Source organism: Thalassophryne amazonica, chromosome 10 (assembly GCF_902500255.1).
Source record: "Thalassophryne amazonica chromosome 10, fThaAma1.1, whole genome shotgun sequence".
NCBI lineage: Eukaryota > Metazoa > Chordata > Actinopteri > Batrachoidiformes > Batrachoididae > Thalassophryne > Thalassophryne amazonica.
Window position 1 is genome coordinate 4086052 of NC_047112.1, and position 21438 is coordinate 4107489.

The following is a 21438-nucleotide window of genomic DNA, read 5'->3' on the forward strand; positions in this document are numbered from 1 at the left end:
TGCTGTAACCAGGTTTCTGTAAGGCAGAATAAATCAATATGTTGATCAGTTATTATATCATTTACTAACAGGGACTTAGAAGAGAGAGACCTAATGTTTAATAGACCACATTTAACTGTTTTAGTCTGTGGTGCAGTTGAAGGTGCTATATAATTTTTTCTTTTTGAATTTTTATGCTTAAATAGATTTTTACTGGTTATTGATGGTCTGGGAGCAGGCACCATCTCTACGGGGATGGGGTAATGAGGGGATGGCAGGGGGAGAGAAGCTGCAGAGAAGTGTGTAAGACTACAACTCTGCTTCCTGGTCCCAACCCTGGATAGTCACGGTTTGGAGGATTTAAGAAAATTGGCCAGATTTCTAGAAATGAGAGCTGCTCCATCCAAAGTGGGATGGATGCCGTCTCTCCTAACAAGACCAGGTTTTCCCCAGAAGCTTTGCCAATTATCTATGGAGCCCGCCTCATTTTTTGGACACCACTCAGACAGCCAGCAATTCAAGGAGAACATGCGGCTAAACATGTCACTCACGGTCCGATTGGGGAGGGGCCCAGAGAAAACTACAGAGTCCGACATTGTTTTTGCAAAGTTACACACCGATTCAATGTTAATTTTAGTGACCTCCGATTGGCGTAACCGGGTGTCATTACTGCCGACGTGAATTACAATCTTACCAAATTTACGCTTAGCCTTAGCCAGCAGTTTCAAATTTCCTTCAATGTCGCCTGCTCTGGCCCCCGGAAGACAACTGACTATGGTTGCTGGTGTCGCTAACTTCACATTTCTCAAAACAGAGTCGCCAATAACCAGAGTTTGATCCTCGGCGGGTGTGTCGTCGAGTGGGGAAAAATGGTTAGAAATGTGAACGGGTTGGTGGTGTACACGGGGCTTCTGTTTAGGGCTACGCTTCCTCCTCACAGTCACCCAGTCGGCCTGCTTTCCCGGCTGCTCGGGATCTGCTGGAAGGGAACTAACGGCGGCTAAGCTACCTTGGTGTGCACCGACTACAGGGGCCTGGCTAGCTGTAGAATTTTCCACGGTGCGGAGCCGAGTCTCCAATTCGCCCAGCCTGGCCTCCAAAGCTACGAATAAGCTACACTTATTACAAGTACCATTACTGCTAAAGGAGGCCAAGGAATAACTAAACATTTCACACCCAGAGCAGAAAAGTGCAGGAGAGACAGGAGAAGCCGCCATGCTAAACCGGCTAAGAGCTAGTAGCTGCGCTAAGCTAGCGGATTCCTAAAAACACACAAAGTGAATAATGTGTAAATAATTTAGAGGTGATTCAGCAGGGGGAGTGCTTTAGTTAAGGCACGTGAAGATTACACTGGGAAACAAATCGTAATCTAGTTATCTAGATCAATCTAACTGCGCAGATTAAACAGCTAACAGATACAGAAAAACACCGCTGTGCTCCGGAACAGGAAGTGATACAATACCGCAGTGAGAGCCAACCACCAGTAGAGGCCAAAAAAAAATTGTTTAAATTGAGCCTGTGTTTGGACGGCGAGCGCTCAGACTCACGGTGCGTTAGAACGATCTCGTCCTTGGACTCTGGTGCTTGTGCGTTCTGTCGGTTTGTAACAACTAGGCTTGGGTATTGAGAACCTGTTCTTTTAGGGTATCATTAAGAAATGATTTGATCCACCGATATCAATAGTCTTTTTGCTTAACGATTCCCTTATCGGTCCTTCAGAGCGGTCGTTGTTTTTGAGGGTGTTTGTCGGGAAAATGATCATTTCTCTACGTTGATTACAGACCCTGCAGGATCTGTAATCAGCCGCTTTTGTAACAGCTCCACTTTAAAGCTTGAACCAATGCAGCAGTGCTCCGACCCATTGCTTCGTTGGTTCTTTGCATTGCTGCTTTCCAGAAGTGACAAGTCTGCTTCTTAACTCCTCTCAAAGCCATTAAAATATGTCAAACGTGAGTCACTTTTGTGTGGATTAAAGTCACTAACTGGGACTCTTGTCTTCTTGCAGGAGTATCTGAAAGGAAATGCTTTTGACAAAAACTACAGATTTTGTTTATTTCTGTTTATGTCCAGACATCAAGGATCCAGTGACCAATTTCATATTTATTTACTTTAAGACTCAATAAAATGCCTACTTTTAGTACACAGAAAATTTACAAGAGGTATCGATAAGGGAATTGATAATGGTATCGATATTGATAAAATGTTATCAATACCCATTCGTAATAACGACTGTGTCCTGGTGTGTCTGCAGGTGGGTCTGGACTACAGGAAGTTTATCCTGCAGCCTGGTGGCTCTGAAGATGCCTCCGAGATGCTGAGGAAGTTCCTCGGGCGGGAACCCAAACAGGATGCGTTCCTACTGAGCAAAGGACTTTCACTGGAGCAGCAGGCGAGCACGCCATGCCCCTGCTGACCAATCACAGCAGCCCACCCACGACTCAGCCACCGAGGAGCACAGGGAAAAGAACGAGCCTGTAAAATATTCACATGGAAAGAAATTTTTAGCAAATAAAGAAATTTTAGCCTCATTGGTTGCAAATATGTTTTTACACTCAAGTAAAGGGGGCGCCATTGAGTCTGAAGCAGAAACATGAGTTTGTTTGCATCACAGGAAACACACCAATCGCAGGGACAGTGGGCGGGGCTTCAACACATGCTCATTAAAGCCTTTTTCTAATCTGTTTAGTTGGTGATCTTTAATTTTAAAAAACTGCAGCAAAATCTTTTTTGCTTTAACTCTCTGGAGTCAAATGACACGCCCTCGTGTAAAAAGTCACATGACCTAATTAAGCAGACGTAACAATCTGCTGCACTCTCAGGCTCCCTTTAGATGTGTGCTGAATGAACCTTTATAGCACTTTTTAAATTTTGTTAATAGGCCTACTATAACTTATGAGTAATTTTCCATGAATATGGTAAATGGACTACATTTATATACTGCTTTTTCATCTGCATCAGATTCTCAAATCACTTTACAATAATGCCTCACATTCACCCTGATGTGAGGCTGCTGCCATGCAAGGTGCCTGCTACACACCGGGAGCAAAGTGGGGATTAAGGACTGGTGGCCCTTAGTGATTTTTCCAGTCAGGCTGGGATTTGAACTGAGGATCCTCTGGTCTCAAGCTCAACGCTTAACCACTAGGCCATCACCTCCCCAAAGGTCACTTTTTGCTGCCTGTTTATGTCACACAGGCAGCCAAAAGGATCATTTCCTTTTCTACTGCAGCAGCAACAGTGGTTGGCTGGCTTGTGAATTTTCCACCAATCAGAAGTCACTAACCCCACATGTGTTCACTAACCCCATGTGTGTTTGATCACAGCCCACCCACCTCACATGGATCTGATTGTGTGGTTGCTTTCTCTTTGTTACTGACTGAAAGAGTGTGTGATTAGTTTTGTTTGGGGGTTTTTTTTGTTTTTGTTTTTTGTTTTGTAAAAATGAGGCGTTTTATGAATGTGGAGCAAGTGCTTCAGTTATTTTTTGAACTGGAGGAAGACGGAGCATGCAGTGCATCGTCAGAGTCTGAAACAGACAGTGAGGATTCTGGTGCTGAAAGAGATGATCCCTCTTTTGTTCTGGAGGAGCAACCAAAGCAGGTGGATCCACCAATGTGCGCACGGAGATCTGAACAGATTCGGAGTGCATGCTTCTGTTTCCAGACCCAGATCTCTGCTGGGACACGCAGCAGAGACACACCCCAGCACTGTCTGCTGGAATATGGAGGAGGATGCAGACACCCGTCCAGCGGTAAGCAGATTTCAGCCACAGACCAATAGGAGTCCAGGTTGATGCACTCTCCACCCAAAGTCCAAAACAGCTTTTTTTTTTTTTTTTTGACACAATTAGAACAATCTCCACCAACACCAATAAAATTGCTGCAAAAAATAAGGCATTAGGGAAAAAAATACAACTGGGCAGACATTGAAATGGAAGATCTGTACAAATTTATTGGACTTCTGGTATACATGTCATAGGTGTCACTGCCAAGTCTCCAGGACTACGAGAAACAAAGTCCTATTTTGTGCCTTTTGGAGTGAAAGTAATTTCTAGAGACAGATTTAGATTGATATTCTGGAACATCCACCTAAGTGATCCAGATGAGGATGTAGAAAATGATAGAAAAAGGGAACAGCAGGTCATGACAAACTGTTTCACGTCAGGCCTCTGTATGATGACATTCTCAGTGCTTTCCAGGCTTATTACCATCTGAGGAGGGAGCTGGCAGTGGATGAAAGGATGGTGGCGATGAAGGCAAAAACTGGAATTACTCAAGATTTGAAGGACAAGCCAACAAAATGGGGCATGAAACTTTTTTTGTTGGCTGTTTCAAGTAATGGTTACACACTCAAGTTCACCATTTACACTGGCAAGACTGACCACAAGTGAGCATAGGCTGTTGTACGATGTGGTCATGAACCTGATCCAGCCATCCTCGCTTGGTACTGGGTGTTAAGGATTTTATATATATATATGTTATCACTGTTAAACATTTGTACCTTTGTCTTCTTTCTTATGAAAACGTTATTGTGCTGTTATGCACCTGTCTTAAAAGTAACCCTGAGAATGTACGTGTTATTCAACCTTGTTTTAGCATGCTGGGGTCAATCTGAACTGGGAATGAAGAGCTGGATGTACTTATTATTATTATACAACTTGTTTTTGTAGCCGCTAACGACTGGGAGTGAAGCATGACGGGGTCAGGCTAAACTGGGAGTAAAAGAACTGAAGGTTGTTTTGACTGTTGTGATGTGATGCTTAGTGTGAAGACCAGGACACTCCAGGCAGATGCACAACAGCTGATAACTGCAACAGACGAACGGGATGTGCTGACCTTTGACGATAAGAGTAAAAGAAAGAAACTGTTTTTCCTTACAGCTGCACTTACTGACGTATGTGTTTATGTTACGGGAAGAAACTTGTCTTGCGTCATCCTTCCCCCACCCTTAGGACAAGTTTTATGATGTAATGAGGGCTTCTGTAATAAAAAGAGCGGGAGCACAGGCCAGACTTTAGTGTAGCCTTGGTGTACAGCCTGGCCGCACTCCGCGCGTGATTAATTTGACTTTCTGTCTCACTGGTGTTTCTTGACTCTGTCTTATCAAAGGTTTTAAGAATGTTTGGAGGAGAAAATACCCAACACTGGGTGCCACATTTACATGGACATTTACATGAGTCCCAAACTGTTCATGGACCTGGCTAACATGAAGTTTGGGGCATGTGGCACATACAGGGAGAACAGATGAGGATGCCCCAGAGGGAAGGCAAATGCTCTCACAAAAAATCTGAAAGAGGATCTATAAGATGGATAAGAGAGGGGCCTCTGGTGTTTGTAAAGTGGATGGACACACAGGAGGTGCCTGTGTGCTCCACAATCCATCATGTGTTTTCGAGTGAGACAATGCGGAGAAGGGTGAAGGATGGACGCTGGATGGTAAAAGACATTCCCTGTCCTACCCCAGTGTTGACTTGGGTGGAGTTGACCTATCTGACCAGCTCATCCAGTACTACTGGACGCTGGTACATGACAGTGTTACTGCACTTCCTTGACATTGCAACCACAAATGCATTCATCTTGCATTGTGAGATCAGCAGTGTCAAGCAAGTGGAGCTGGTGTGCCAACTGTGTGGCACAGGCAAGATAGGTGTCTCACAGAACAGGAGCCAGAACCACGTTCCTGTGCCAATTGTGACAGACACAGATCCTCACCAAAAGGCTACAAAAGGCAGATTGAGGCACCAAAGGTGCCTTCAGGTGGACAACAAGCGGAGTGACACACCGTGGAAGTGTCAGGCCTGTGATGTGCCCCTGTGTTGTGTTGGACATGAACTTTTTTTGAGTGGCACAAATAATTGTGTTGGATCTTATTTTGACATCTGATTGTTTTGTAAATAGATTAGCATTAGCATTTCCTGCACTATGTGTTTTTAATGTATATTTACATTCTAAATATTATTGTGATATGTGATTGTTTTGTAAATGATTGTACAAAAAAACACCTGAAGCATTTCCTGCATTTATCAAATCAAATCAATTTTATTTATATAGCGCCAAATCACAACAAACAGTTGCCCCAAGGCGCTTTATATTGTAAGGCAAGGCCATACAATAATTACGTAAAAACCCCAACGGTCAAAATGACCCCCTGTGAACAAGCACTTGGCTACAGTGGGAAGGAAAAACTCCCTTTTAACAGGAAGAAACCTCCAGCAGAACCAGGCTCAGGGAGGGGCAGTCTTCTGCTGGGACTGGTTGGGGCTGAGGGAGAGAACCAGGAAAAAGACATGCTGTGGAGGGGAGCAGAGATCAATCACTAATGATTAAATGCAGAGTGGTGCATACAGAGCAAAAAGAGAAAGAAACACTCAGTGCATCATGGGAACCCCCCAGCAGTCTAAGTCTATAGCAGCATAACTAAGGGATGGTTCAGGGTCACCTGATCCAGCCCTAACTATAAGCTTTAGCAAAAAGGAAAGTTTTAAGCCTAATCTTAAAAGTAGAGAGGGTGTCTGTCTCCCTGATCTGAATTGGGAGCTGGTTCCACAGGAGAGGAGCCTGAAAGCTGAAGGCTCTGCCTCCCATTCTACTCTTACAAACCCTAGGAACTACAAGTAAGCCTGCAGTCTGAGAGCGAAGCGCTCTATTGGGGTGATATGGTACTATGAGGTCCCTAAGATAAGATGGGACCTGATTATTCAAAACCTTATAAGTAAGAAGAAGAATTTTAAATTCTATTTTAGAATTAACAGGAAGCCAATGAAGAGAGGCCAATATGGGTGAGATATGCTCTCTCCTTCTAGTCCCCGTCAGTACTCTAGCTGCAGCATTTTGAATTAACTGAAGGCTTTTCAGGGAACTTTTAGGACAACCTGATAATAATGAATTACAATAGTCCAGCCTAGAGGAAATAAATGCATGAATTAGTTTTTCAGCATCACTCTGAGACAAGACCTTTCTAATTTTAGAGATATTGCGTAAATGCAAAAAAGCAGTCCTACATATTTGCTTAATATGCGCTTTAAATGACATATCCTGATCAAAAATGACTCCAAGATTTCTCACAGTATTACTAGAGGTCAGGGTAATGCCATCCAGAGTAAGGATCTGGTTAGACACCATGTTTCTAAGATTTATGTATTTATGTAAATTTTATGTATTTAGCAAATATAGCAAATAAATAAAATGTAGATTTATGTAAATAGTTTGTTTTTGTTTTTGCTACATTTGTACATATGTTTTTGAAATTTATAATTTATATTGACATTTTAAGTTATGAAAATGGTTCATTAAACAAGTTTGTGGTTTTCATAGTAAAAAAAACAACCTTTTTTCTACTTAGATTTTATGTTTTTGTGTGATTTTAGGTTCACTGTGTTAATACAGTAGATCAGAATGAATGAGAAACTGTACAGTCACACAGGTGAGGTTGTGTTTAAAAAAAAAACAAAAAAACAAACAAACCACCAAACAAGGCCAGGAAAACACTTTTTAAAGGTAAATTATAAAGGTAAAACCAAAAGTAGTCAAAGACGGCCAATTGTACCCTGGACTCCAGAGGGTTCAAACCGAAGATATGAAACGAATCAACGTCCAACGTCTGAAAGTGTCGGTAAAACACCTGAAGCTCTTTTTGGTCACAGTTTGTCTGAACAGAAGCCGCAGGTGCAGCAGATGTTTGTTTGATGCAGCTGACACCTCGGGGGGGGGGGGGGGGGGAGGCCCCCAGGGTCCCCCCATTAAACACCTTCCAGTTCAACTGAACTGAACAGGATTCAGGAAATCAACCATAATGTCTGTCTGATCAACACACACCCAGAGGAAGCACCTGCTACTGTGTGTGTGTGTGTGTGTGTGTGTGTGTGTGTGTGTGTGTGTGTGTGTGTGTGTGTGTGTGTGTGTGTGTGTGTGTGTGTGTGTGTGTGTGTGTGTGTGTGTGTGTGTGTGAGGTCTTAACTGTTGGTGTTTCAGAGCAGGTCCTTCCTGTTCCATGCTTTTCTCCAGTTGTGGTTGTTTGTTAGTAACACTATTCACAGTTTGCTATATGAGCACCTGAGCCGGTGGAACACCGGCTCAGGTGGGAAAACTGGTTGTCTTGGAGGAAACTCTCAGAGGTAAACCAAGAGGCTGCAGACAAAACATCAGCAGGTGATCAGGATACAGAGGAGAACGTGGAAACAGGATGGAGACCACGGAGAACCCAGCAGGAGAACATAGTGCCAGACTGGACATGACCGAGGACCAAACATCTACTGCCAAAAGTGACAACAGGATGGGGTACCAAACAGCAGCAGACACCACATTACAGAACATCCTGAAAGGAAAGGTGTTATCTGGACCTCAGATAAAATCACTGAAGTCCAACATGATCCGAGTGTTTATCTGCTCTGCATTCACAGGTCAGTGTTCATCTTCATTTTAACACTTTCTAAAGATCATGATTTTCATCTCCACTGAAGTTCATAAGTTTGAATGTCAATGATTATACCATGCTCCCGTTATGGGGCGCCACAGCACATCATCCATCTCCATCTCACCCTATCTGCATCTTCCTCTGATCAACCACCTGCACGTCCTCCCTTAGTACATCCACAATCCTTCTCTTAACCCTCCCTCTTCTCCACCCTGCCTGCACTCTTCACCTCTCTACCACACTCTCCATTACTTTGGACAGTTGACCCCAAGTATTTAAACTCATCTACTTTCACCACTTCTACTCCTTGTAACTGCATTATTCCACTGGGCTCCCTCTCATTCACCCATATGCACTCAGTCTGGCTCCTACTGACTTTCATTTCCCTTCTCTCCAGAGCATATCTCCACCTCTCCATGCGAGTCACTCAACCTGCTTTCTACTCTTACTACAGATCACAATGTCGTCTGCAAACATCATAGTCCATGGAGACTCCTTCTGATCTCATCAGTCAACCTGTCCATCACCACTGAAGACAATAAAGGACTCAGAGCCCATCAGTCTGTGGCCAAGTTTCACCAAATTGTTACCAAACAGTACTAACAATCAGTGACTAAACAACACTTAAAATAGTTTGCATCAGCTTTTTTTTTTAACCAAAATCAGAACTTTAACTTTTCATTTGTATTCCTTTCTAGCTTTGTCAAAAGTTGTCCAAACTTTACTGTTTTGGAGTCTTTATTATTAGACAAACAATGTGTAAATTTCAATATAGTTGGAGCATTTTATATTTTGATGCCTGTGTAATCTTTAATTGACCCCCACCTCACCGTAGTCGTGACTCTGGGATGTTTCGTTCATTTTCTGCTGTTGTTTGTGAACAGGATTGGTGATGAGGTGCAGCCCTGGCCAGAAACGGTTCTGATGAAATACAAAGAATACGGACACAACTCCTACTTTGCTTGTATTGTGTGTTCATTGACTAGGTACTTTACACTTCGACAGGAGTCCAAACAGAATACCTAAAAGGATCTGGTTGTTGGCCTTTTCCAAGTCCATAAATTGCATGTCGACTGGTTGGGACTACTCCCATCCCCCCTATAATATCGCTGCATAGGTCCTCAACCAGGACAGAACCCACACTGCTTCTCATTCCACCACCAGACAATATCCCCAGTTCACATAGCTGGTTCTCCATCCCGGCTGACAACAGGATGGGCTAAGAAGGGCCTCCTTTTCTGGACTCATCTGATGGTCTGATGTTGGTGTCACATAAGGCTAAAGTCTAATGTTAGCCCTTAGCATGAGCTAAGTGTCTCCATTGTGACAAACAGGGTTTATAATGCGTGAAAAATAAATAAATAAAATGCAAACTTGTGGTTTTTGAGGACCTGAGTGAGGGGAGCACTGTACAGCTGTGACTCACTGTGGATTAAATCATTCACGTGCCTTGAACAGCCTCTGGTGTCATAATGCAATGATAATGGGCTAATGTTAGGATGAAATGGGCCAACAGTGGCCTAAAAACTCGCTAGCATAACATAATTCAACACTCGCAAGTTAACGTTGGCGTGAACTGAGTGCCTCCGTTATGAGCAACGGGATTCACAATGTGCCAAAAAAACAAAACAAAAAAATAGCTGTGGGCCTGGTGTCTCCGACTCCGGCCCGATGAGTCTGATCCTGGAGTGTTTTGTGATGCAGATATGAGCAGCGAGAGGAAAGTTCTGCTGGAGAAAGCTTACCCAGAAGTCCTTGCTTTCTGCCGCGGTCTGGGGCTGGTGTTTGAGGTCAGTTCAACATTTTCAGCTTTTAATTTACACTTAAATTTTCCAAAAGGACAAAATAATCCAGCGGTTTGTCCTGTGCAGGTGGTGGATTTGCGATGGGGCCTCCGCGGTGTCCCGGCAGGAGACCATGAGGCCTGTGAGCTGTTTCTGCAGGAGATCGAGATCTGTCAGAGGATTTCAGCCGGTCCTGCTTTCATTGTGAGTGCACTCATACAAGCAGTGGAACATTTGTCAGCCGCAAAAACTCTACTTCAAATTTCTGGAGAAAGAAATGAATCCTGAAGCTGCAAAATAAATCTGTAAAATCTGTGACAACTCAAACATTCCCAGGAAGATGTGAAGGTTCTGATCTGCTGATCAATCAGGATTTAGTTTGTATTGATTGGCTGCTGCTGTTTCTCGGAGTCAGTAGAGCGGCGCTCTGAGCGCGCACCTCAACCACGCTCCATTGCCACATGGGGGCGCCACATTTTCAGACTGTTCCTCCTTTGAGCTCTTCTCCAGCATTCTTGCTTTATGACATCAGACAGTTCCCTTTCATCTCATTCTTTTTCTTTGTGCAGCAGTTTGTTTGATCTGCTGCCTCGACCCGAAGCTGACCTCTCCACAGACCATCAGTGACACCGGTTCAGGTGGTTCTGAGATGTCCTGATGTTCTCTCTGACTGTCTCTTCTGTTTTTGTCTTTGGTCCAAAGGCGCTGCTGGGGAACCGGTACGGTCATCGAGCTCTTCCTCGGCTCATCCCACAGAAACACTTTGAGGTGTTTTTGTCCAAACTGTCCAAAAACTCTGAAGGCATCAACCTGCTCCAGCGGTGGTACTTGTTGGACAACAACGCCATCCCGCCCACTTATGTCCTTCAGCCAGTCACGACCCACTTTCCCCACTACAGTGACCTTCGACCTGAGAAGAAGCCGCAGCGTGACGGTGACAATCTGTCGTGGCGGTCCGTAGAGACACAGCTGTTGAAGCTACTCCGCAACGCTGCTGCACACGCCGAAACAGATGGTGACATCACAGCTGAGCAGAAACAGCATTTCTACAAATCAGGTCAGAGGTCACCGCCTCAGTTTGTCGGACGTGCTCGAAGGTGAAATCTAAAGTTCTTCTTGTCCTGTCTGCAGTCACGGAGCGTGAAATCGAGCAGGGCGTGTGGAAGGTTGACGGCGAACAGTCTGCGCTGCTCTTCATCCGAGAAACCTCCCGCCAGAAGGTGAGGGAGGGGCCTAAACGTTTTGCCAAGTACATGGATGTGGCTGTTGATGGCCTGTTGGATGGCGAGGCCCGGGAGCTCCTCAGCAGCCTGAAGTCACGCTTGAACGCCACCTCGCAGAACATCCTCAACCTTCACGCCGTGGAGCTCAGCAAGGGCGTCATCGACCTGAAACGCAGGGAGCACGTTCAGTACCTGGACAGCGTCTGCGAGCAGTTTGTGGCACAGATGCAAACCAGAATCACTGCAGCGCTGGAGTCAGCGGCGCATGGGTGCCCGAAGAAGAACGGCACTGCCACAGTAGAAGGTGCTGTTTCAGAGCAGGCGACGGAGGAGGTCAAGCGCCACATTGCTCTGAGCGCCAAGCTCAGCGCAGGAATCCAGGGGAGACAAGGAATTCTGGGTAAACTCTGTCTTGCCATGTGGGAATCCACTAAAGTCCACCATCCCCCGCTGGTGGTCCACGGCGCCTCTGGGGCGGGAAAGACGTCTCTGTTGTGCAAACTGGCACAGGAAATGCATGGCATCCTGGAGGCCAGGGCGCTGGTGGTGATCAGGCTCCTGTCTGCGAGTTATCCTCGCTGCCCTGATATCGACTGCATCCTTCTCAGCATCTGCTTCCAGATCTCCTCAGCTTCTGGTTTGGCTCCGCCTTCTCCACTCATCACCAACAGCCATCAGGAGCTTGTCCAGTTTTTCCAGAATCTTCTGGCGGATGTCTCCCAGCAGAGCAACATGTTGCTCATCATCCTTGACTCGCTGGATTGTCTGTCTGACAGACACCACGCCCACAAGCTCAGGTGGCTGCCCGTTGCCATGCCGCCAAACGTCCACATGGTGGTTTCCATGGACACCAGCAGTGAGATGTTGGTGGCCATGCGGCTGAAGTTGGACGGCGTGGATTCCTTCTTTGAGGTGGGACGCTTGTCGCGTGATGAGGGCCAGCAGATGGTGGACTCATACCTGCAGGCTGTGCAGCGCACTCTAACCCCTGAGCAGAGTGGCGCCGTGCTGCAGCGCTTCGAGCACAGCGGCTGTCCGCTTCACCTCAAACTCATGCTGTCCACCGCCAAACGCTGGGCGTCCTTCACCCCTCTGACAGAGCTGTGGCTTGGTGACAGCGCTCAGGAAGTGATGTCACTGCTCTTAGAGAAGCTGGAGGAGAAGCACGGGAAGGAGGTGGTGGGCGGAGCTTTAGGATACATCACTTTGACGAGGTGAGACACTTCCTGTATCCAACGGTAGATTAAACATAATTTGGAAGATTTTACTTTGTTTTCTTTAAACTGTCTCGTGTCTCCGCCCTCGTGTCCTGTCAGGGAGGGATTGCTGGAGGCGGAACTACGTGATGTCATGTCACTGGATGATGATGTCATCAGGGAGATATACACGTACGCCTTCCCGCCCACACCCTCCTTGATACGGCTGCCTCCGCTGCTCTGGTCTCGTCTGCGACGCGACCTGGAGGACCATCTGGAGGAGCGCTGGGTGGGCGGAGCCGTCGCCATCGTCTTTCAGAATCGGTAAGAAACGAGTCCAACTTCAGCTTCAAAGCTTCATTACGTCCACAAAGGACAAATAACATCCAGCTGACAGTTTAAACACACTGACATCATCTAACCTAAAACGAAATTAAACTTTCATTAAATTTAGTAATTTAAATTTTTTTTTAAAAATTCCATCATAATTACTTTCTTTTTTTAAAAGGGATTAAAGAGTTGAAAGTAATCTCTTAACTTTTTCTTTTGGTCTATTTTATGCCGTCACTTTTGGTCAGAACGGGTTCAGTGGATCTTCCTCAAAGTTTTGCTCTTGATGTGGATTCTGGAAAGTTTTTGCTGGATTTATGTTCCCCTCAGCCGAGTCACAAGTCCAGACAGGATTAACATGATCATCACCATCACTAAAGCGCCACCAAGTGGTGCGTGGCTGAACTTCAGTTTGTGAACACATGAAGGTAAAGCAGTCCTGGAGGTCTCTGTAACAGAGTACTGAGCCACGGACCCGTACATCTCTGTAACAGAGTACCGAGCCACAGACCCAGAGGTCTCTGTGTTCCAGACCCGCAGATCTCTGTAACCGAGTACCAAGCCACGAACCCGGAGGTGTCTGTAACAGAGTACCGAGCCACGGACACGTACGTCTCTGTAACCGAGGACCGAGTCACAGACCCGTATGTCTCTGTAACCAAGTACCGAGCCACGGACCCGTACGTCTCTGTAACAGAGTACTGAGCCACAGACCCGGAGGTGTCTGTAACCGAGTACCGAGCCATAGACCCCGGAGGTCTCTGTAACAGACAGTGGTGGGCACAGTTCCGATAATCCGATAACAGATAATTATTGAAGATAATATTTTCATTATCGGATTATCTTTTTAGATAACTTTCATAAACATTATCGGACTAATTATCTTCCAATAAATTTTTGTCCGATAACTTTTAGACCGATACGTAGTAAACAAAGCTGAACAGCGGCAAACATTTTTAAAATTTAAAATCAGTTGAGCACCTACCTGTTTCCTAAGAGATGTATAGTTCTACCCTCTGCAAACAGAAGAGAGCTGCTTCTATGAGAAACTGCTCTATCTTCTGCAGGCAAAGGAGAACTGGTCACAAAAAAAAAATTTCCTTTAACACCATACTGATATGCTGGCAATATCACCCAAGTCATCCAGAGGTGTACATTTTTAACTTATGGTTCAAATTTTAACCAAACTAATTTTGGACAAGTTATTTAAAATTACTGTGATGTCTGAAGTTTTATAAAGTGAAAATATCAGATATATGTTTTAGTTTTAAAGTAATGCGCTAATTATTAAGGTTTTAGTGAGCACATGCTGTGCCCAGCAGTGCATTATGGGTAGGATAGGGTAATCTCAGTACGTTCATGACAGGACAAATGCATTTCAGACACTCTGTTCAGGCTCCACGGACAACAGCATTAAACTCTAGTGCCTAAAACTCTCGGGAATATATTCTCTGGGTTTATAGACGTTATTGTATTTGCGTTTGTTAAATTCCATGCATCTTAAATGTAGCAGGCACGGATTATCTGGAATTTTGTTTTGGTAAGTTTTCAAGGCCTCTACTGCCATCTACTGGCCAGTAGTGTTCATGGCAGTTCCTGGCAGTAAGTATTCGTCCTGAAGCTGAGCAGACACTGTATGATATTTTTAATCACTGTACTCGGTTTCAGTTCAAACTGTACTACAGAACCGCACGGTGTAAAAGTTCAGAGTGCCCAATTTGTTCTCACACACATTGTACATTCAAAAACCACACGTTGAACTTGTGTTTCCAGACGCAAAACATAAGCTTTTTTTTTCAAGCTTAATTTACGAAAACTCTCAATGGGAGACATCAAAGTTTAAAAACAAAACAATAAAAAACATTACAAGACAGCTCTGCGGTGTTTGCACATGCACAGTGCGAGCGGTTGGACGCTTGTAGCTCTTCAGCAGCAGGATACCCTCACGACGGCTGACCAGAATAATATCAAACAGGTTTGATTTTCATTTGACCATATGATCGGCGATCAGGAGGTGGTCGTGAGATGTTAAACGTAGCTTGTTACTCCATGTACACTACACGATGCAGGATGCGCGATTAACCTGAAACTCGGTCCAAAAAATTCTCACACGAATGAAAAATCATCTGAAAAAGGGCCAAAACTCGCACAGTGTAAAGCCAACATTTATGTGTCAAGACAAGATTGAGTGAACGTTTTACAACATCATAAAACGTGCGCACGGCACTAATAAAATGAGCGCACATTCTCTCCACATGCAAAACATTTTGCGATGACAATTCCAGGGCTCCGTAAAAATGCCTGTTTATACAAATAAAAAATGGAATATTTTACAAAAGCACATTTATCTGTAAACACCAGCACATGACACACGTCACAATTAACGTGTTGGTTTACATAATGAATGACTCAATCAATCAGTGTTTAGCAGAGGCACTTTTACCCAGAATCCTTTGTGATCTGTCTGTGTTTGTTACAAAACCTCAGAATTAGTGCATTATTCAACATTAAAAGAAATATGTTATATTTTAACTTTGTGCAAATGACAGAATTGACATTAATGGAGTTATTCTATCAGTATTCACACCAAACCATAAGTCAGCATGACTTTATTTTCCAAGACCTCCGCCTGACCGGAGCGTTGTGATTGGTAGAGAGCTGGGCTTTGTGGCTCCTCTCAGGGTGCTTCTGTGCTGGAAGCCGTGTAGTAAACAAGAGCTTCCAGCAGGGGGCAAGATGTTTAAACATAGAAGTGTGGACTCATCGTTTGGGTCTGTTGTCGCTTCTGATGCTTCCAAAAGAGATCGTGGTGTTAAAACTCAAATTCAGCTTGTTAGTAGTTGCAAATGTACCAGAGACAATACTGGAATTTATCAGTTTTCGGTTATCTGTAACTTCCAATACATTTTTGGGTGGTTTATCGGTTTATCTTTATCAAAGATATTTTTTCAGTTATCTGAATATCTGTTATTGAAGTTAATTTTTTGGTTATCTGTGCCCACCACTGATAACCGAGTACCGAGCCACAGACCCAGAGGTCTCAGTATTAAATTTATTTTCAGTGTTGGATGTGTTCTGAGCCTTTAAAAGTTCAGAGGGTACTGGGGCATTGTAGGGACCGTGTGGGCGTGTCCCAGATTAAACGCGGTTTTAGGAACATTTATTTCCAAACGTGTGTGTTTTTACTGCAGGACAGAATGAAAACCTGTGTAGAGTCTAAACTGAGTTGAATTAATCTGTTCTGACGCTGTGTGTTTGTGTAACTAGGCATTTCTCTAAGGCAGTAGCGACTCGGTATCTGACATCAGAGCGGCGTGGGCGGTACCGGAGGAACCTGGCTGAGTACTTTCTGGGTCGCTGGTCTGGGAAGCTGAAGCCGGTCGCTCTGCCGGGTCTCTCGCTCCTTGTCTCTGACAGAAAGGTTCACGCCAGAGTTTTAAGGATTTATTTACTCTGTGTGTGTGTGTGTGTGTGTGTGTGTGTGTGTGTGTGTGTGTGTGTGTGTGTGTGTGTGTGTGTGTGTGTGTGTGTGTGTGTGTGTGTTTCTCTCTGATAAATGTTCGAAGTGGAATTTAATTTAGATTTAAGTTGTTTTGTCTGTTTAATCAAATCCAGGAAGTTAGAAAGAACTTTACCTGAATGTAAAATGTGGCTTTACAACATCACTTTTTAAAATTTGGTGTGATCGTGCTCTAAAATCTAAACTCTGTCCAAATATTTATGGTTTGAAATCTCGCTCTCTCTCTTTCTCTCTCTCTCTCTCTCTCTCTCACACACACACACACACACACACACACACACACACACACACACACACACACACACACACACGTGTCATGTGTAGAGTAAGGCCTGGTTCACACGGCAGGATAATTAGGTCGATATCGGACATGATCTTCCCCTTCTGACAATCTTAAGGACGCCCCGACAATCGTGATGACGCTAAATATAATTTTATTAGATATTCTTGCTGTGTGTCGTGTGTTCAGAGCGCTCTGATCTGCTCGGAAGGACATCAGGGGCGCTTCGATCACAAATCGGGGATATTCAACATGTTGGATTTTTTTTGGCCTGATATCGCAGCGTGTGTTGTGTCCTCCGACCACAAATGAGCACGCAGCCTGCTGAATGTGATGTGCAGCCAATCAGAAAGCGAGGTGACGGATGCACGGAGCAGAAAATAAAATCAAAACAGCTGTTCTGACTCCGGTGGTCACGTTGTCTCCACTCCTTTAAAGAACACCTTTTCTTTTTCTTTTTGTATTGTTTTTTTTTTCCTCTGTTTTAAATAGTCCACAAAGTATCTTGTTTAATCTCGAGAGATTTTGCGAGATTTCCTGTCTGAGCTGGGAATGTTGGTGTGTGAAATCTGTTGGTGTGTGGTGGTGTTGTCCTCACCGTGTGGCTGAACACCACACACTGTACCACCAACACTGTTAGATCTATGATTTTTTTTTTTTAATCTCCATGTGTGTGGTCTCTCTGGTTTTGGAAACCTAAAGATAACTTTAAAATCCCGTCATGTGAACCAGGCTTAATATCTGTTCAAATGTGGAGTCACGGATCAGAAACCATCCACTGTCCACAGAAACCATAAAAATAAAACATCTGACCACGCTGCTGACGCACTGAATAGTTGTTCTTCTGCTGTTTATTTCAGCTTTGTTTAGTTTGATTTCTGATTGGTTCTGTGATGTTAAAGGTCCCACCCCAGCCACTGTGGTTTGCTCCAGGATTGGCTAATGTGAGGAAGCTGCAGGAGCTGCCCTATCACCTGCTGCACGCTGGCCTGTGGGAGGAGCTACGTCAGGAAGTCATCGGTAAGTAAGAAGCCGTTGATCTAGCACTAGTAATTTCATGGGCGTGTTTTCTCTGCACATCAATGATGGCAAGAAAACACGGGGTGATGCTAACAGACCTGTAAGTTGCTTACAGAAGGGGGGCGGGGCTTAAACACTGATGTTATTGATTGACATGTCTGGAGTGCAGCTGGCAGATTGTTTGTTTTTCAGGCAGTGCAGAGTGGCTGTTCTGTAAGAGCCGCGTGCACGGCGTGTCCAGTGTAATCCAGGACCTGGACCTGTGCTCCCAGTACATGAACTGCACTGAGACCGGGTTAGTCCGAGATGCTCTGGTGCTGCTCAAACCCAGCCTGGACTTCCTGGACGGAGACGTGGGTCAGTTATTTATAGTGTTTTCCTTTATGGTATTTAGCTTCGAGTTTTGAATTCAGCATCATTTTAATCTTGGACTTTTTCAGATAAAACTAAAAATCCTCCAAACAGCTGCTGGATTTTAAAATGTAACTGGTCTGAGTGGAAACGATTTCATTATGAACTTTTATTCTCTCTCAGCTATTTGACTGCAGCAGTCAATGGTTTTTAAACGGAACAATTTAAATTTCCTCAGAGGGAATCTTTAAAATGAGATTTGGACCAAAATAATCTATTTTATGCAGACTACAAAAAACAACCAAAAACAAACCCACACAAATAAATACATTCAAAATAAAAAATTGCAAAGCTCACATTAAAATACAACTACAGTAAAAATCCAAATCAAACTCAAAAAGGCATTCAAACAAATAAAAATCTCTCTTTTTACTGACATTTTAATTTCTTTTTATTGTGATGGTGTGTCATACATCATACTGACAAAGTGAGGAACCTTGGGGTAATTTTTGATCCTTCGTTGTCCTTTGGCCTCCGCATTAGAGATATTACTAGGACTGCTTTCTCCCACCTGTGAAATATAGTGAAGATTGGTCCCATCCTGTCTATGGCTGATGCTGAGACTCTGATCCATGTGTTTATCTCTTCTAGATTGGACTACTGCAATGTTCTATTTTCTGGTTTACCGCAGTCCAGCATTAGGGGTCTCCAATTGGTTCAAAATGCTGCAGCCAGACTTTTGACATGAAGCAGAAAGTTCGACCACATTACACCCATTTTGGCGTCTCTTCACTGGCTTCCTGTCCCAGTGAGATCAGACTTTAAGGTTCTGCTATTAGTCTATAAAATTATTCATGGACTGGTACCTCCCTACCTAGCTGACCTAATTAAACCTTACGTACCGACCCAGGCTTTGTGTTCTCAGGGTGCAGGGCTACTTTGTGTCCCTAGGGTGAATAAGAAGTCTGTGGGTCACAGAGCTTTCTCTTATTGTGCCCCTGTTCTGTGGAATGATCTCCCTGCATCAATAAAATAGTCAGATTCTTTGGAGACTTTCAAGTCCAGACTTAAGACGCACTTATTTTCCCTTTCATATGGATAGCATACTGGTATAGTATGTTACTGTGCTTTTTACTCTTTTAATTCATTTTATTAGTAATTGGAGCGGGCTGTGGCCTCAACTTTACCTAAATTCTGGGTCTTTTAGTGAAGTTTAGGGCTAGTGGCCGGCGATCACCTTAGTATTTCTCTGTTTTTCTTGTTGATTAATGCTGACAAATTATACTGTATTTCTTGTCTTTCTGATGCCTGATTCTGTTTTTTCTCTCTGTTTAAGGTGCAGCTCCATCCAGAGATGGGAGTTGTATTTGTGTTGGCGATCCGCCTGTCCTGTGCGCCAATAGCATTTCTTGTATATTTGTCCGTGAATTGTTCTGTGAATTGTTCTGTAATTTGTGTCTGTATCATGGCCCAAGCAGAGGGTCACCCCTTTGAGTCTGGTCTGCTTGAGGTTTCTTCCTCAGAGGGAGTTTTTTCTTACCACTGTTGCTCTGGGGGTTAGTAAGGTTAGACCTTACCTGTGTGAAGCGCCTTGAGGCAACTCTGTTGTGATTTGGCGCTATATAAAGGAAAATAAATTGAAATTGAAATTCCCAAAATATGTGCCAATGATTGGCATCTTGGCTTCCACACTGTCTCCAGCACTTAGGCTCCTCCCCATTATAATACGTTTTTAGCTTTGGAGTGATTAAAAAATCTAATTAAGCATTTCCAATTGAATTCTCTCCAAGAATGTGAATTTGTGCACTTCCACACAGATGTACAGTAACCCCGCCCCTCTTCATCAGTCATTATAATGGAGCCATCCTTTTCCCATTTCATTTTTACATATTGTGTTGAATATGATTTTTTACTCATAAACCCTTTATATAATCTAGATATTAGACCTTTTTTTGATTTTGCATTGTATGAATGTAATATTTCCTTGAGCACCGGTTCCTGCACATCTAGAGGGAAACTTATTTCTTTATTAATCTAGTGGCGCACTTGCAAATATCTATTAAAATCTTGTTTTCTCTGGTTATGACTGTTCATGAGAGTCTGAAAATCCTTTAATATTCCTTTATCTGTTAAAGAGTAGTATGTTGTTATGCCTTTAAGTATCCAATTGTGAAATCCAGTGTCTATTTGGTTGGGCTTAAAGTCAGGATCGTATACACACCATCTCACGATCTTCAAATTATGTAATTTATATTCCTCTTTAATTTTTGACCAAGATTTTAATGATGACTTCAGCCATGGATTTCATTAAGGATTCTTCCTAAATCTTTGTTCCCTAATATTGCCGGCAGCAGGGGGTCCGACAGAACACGAGATTCAATGTCCTTCCATTTAGCTTGATTCTCAGGTTTGATTTGCGCTGAGTAATAATAGTCTTTCAAATTAGGTACTGCCATTCCTCCATTCTCTTTAGAAAGTTGTAATTTCTTGACTCTCACTCGTGGTTTTTTTCCCAGCCATATGAACGTAGAGATTATTTTTTCCCATTCCACGAACTGCTTTTTAGTAACCTCTACAGGGAGAGCTTGAAAAAGAAATCTTGGCAATATGTTCATTTTTACTGACTCAATTCTTTGAGTTAGACTCATAAAGGGAACAGCAGACCATCTCTGAATGTCTTGTTTGATTTTTGCAACAAGTTCATCGTAGTTATGTTTAGCTATAGTCATAATTTCAGTGGGAATTACAACTCCTCAGTATCTTAAAGTATTTTAGTCCCATTTTAGTTTTAGCACTTTGCGTAAATTTGTTGGAGGATTGTAATTTAATGTGATTATGTGTTTTATTCACATTCAGTTTATATCCAGCATAGTTGCCAAATGTTTTTAGACAATTAAATAATATAGGCAATGATTTAGTTGGTTCCTTTAGATATATAAGGACATCGTCGGCGTACAGTGCCACCTTATGTATGTCTCCAGAGATGTCTATTCCCATTATTTCATTTGTTTGTCTTATCATCTGTGCAAGAGGTTCTATGTAAAGGGAGAACAAAAGAGGTGAGAGCCCACAACCTTGCCTAGTCCCATGTTCCAGTTCAAATGAATTTGTTAAATGTCCATTTATCTTTATCCGAGCAATTGGTTTTGTATATAGTGCTCTAATTGTTTTTATTAAATTACTATGAAAGCCAAATCTCTGTAGTACTTTATATAAAAAGCACCAGCTCACAGAGTCAAAGGCCTTCTCTGCATCAAGGCTGACCAAAGCTGCCTGAATCTTCCTCTTTTTAATGTGGTTCATTATGTGCACAGTACGTCTTATATTATCATATGCTTGTCTC

The 21438-nt window shown here is 43.5% G+C and overlaps 2 protein-coding genes across 4 annotated transcripts in view; both read left to right on the forward strand.

Annotated features, from left to right (window-relative positions):
• Positions 1-2507, forward strand: part of thop1 (thimet oligopeptidase 1) — a 55501-nt gene extending 52994 nt beyond the window's left edge. For 2 of the 3 annotated variants that reach the window (XM_034179323.1, XM_034179325.1), the window contains exon 14: positions 2231-2392. In XM_034179323.1, the coding sequence (XP_034035214.1) occupies positions 2231-2392 (162 nt within the window). Of the gene's footprint in view, positions 1-2230 lie in introns of all 3 variants that reach the window. The other variant, XM_034179322.1, reaches the window with a different exon arrangement.
• A 5630-nt stretch (positions 2508-8137) lies between these two features.
• The window catches only part of LOC117519420 (NACHT domain- and WD repeat-containing protein 1-like), a 28824-nt gene continuing 15523 nt past the window's right edge, over positions 8138-21438 (forward strand). Inside the window, exons 1-9 of the mRNA XM_034180769.1 lie at positions 8138-8377; positions 10096-10181; positions 10263-10379; positions 10878-11232; positions 11307-12612; positions 12715-12918; positions 16192-16345; positions 17627-17744; positions 17937-18101. Coding sequence (XP_034036660.1) covers positions 8161-8377; positions 10096-10181; positions 10263-10379; positions 10878-11232; positions 11307-12612; positions 12715-12918; positions 16192-16345; positions 17627-17744; positions 17937-18101 — 2722 coding nt within the window. The 5' untranslated portion in view covers positions 8138-8160. The remainder of the gene's footprint in view (positions 8378-10095; positions 10182-10262; positions 10380-10877; positions 11233-11306; positions 12613-12714; positions 12919-16191; positions 16346-17626; positions 17745-17936; positions 18102-21438) is intronic.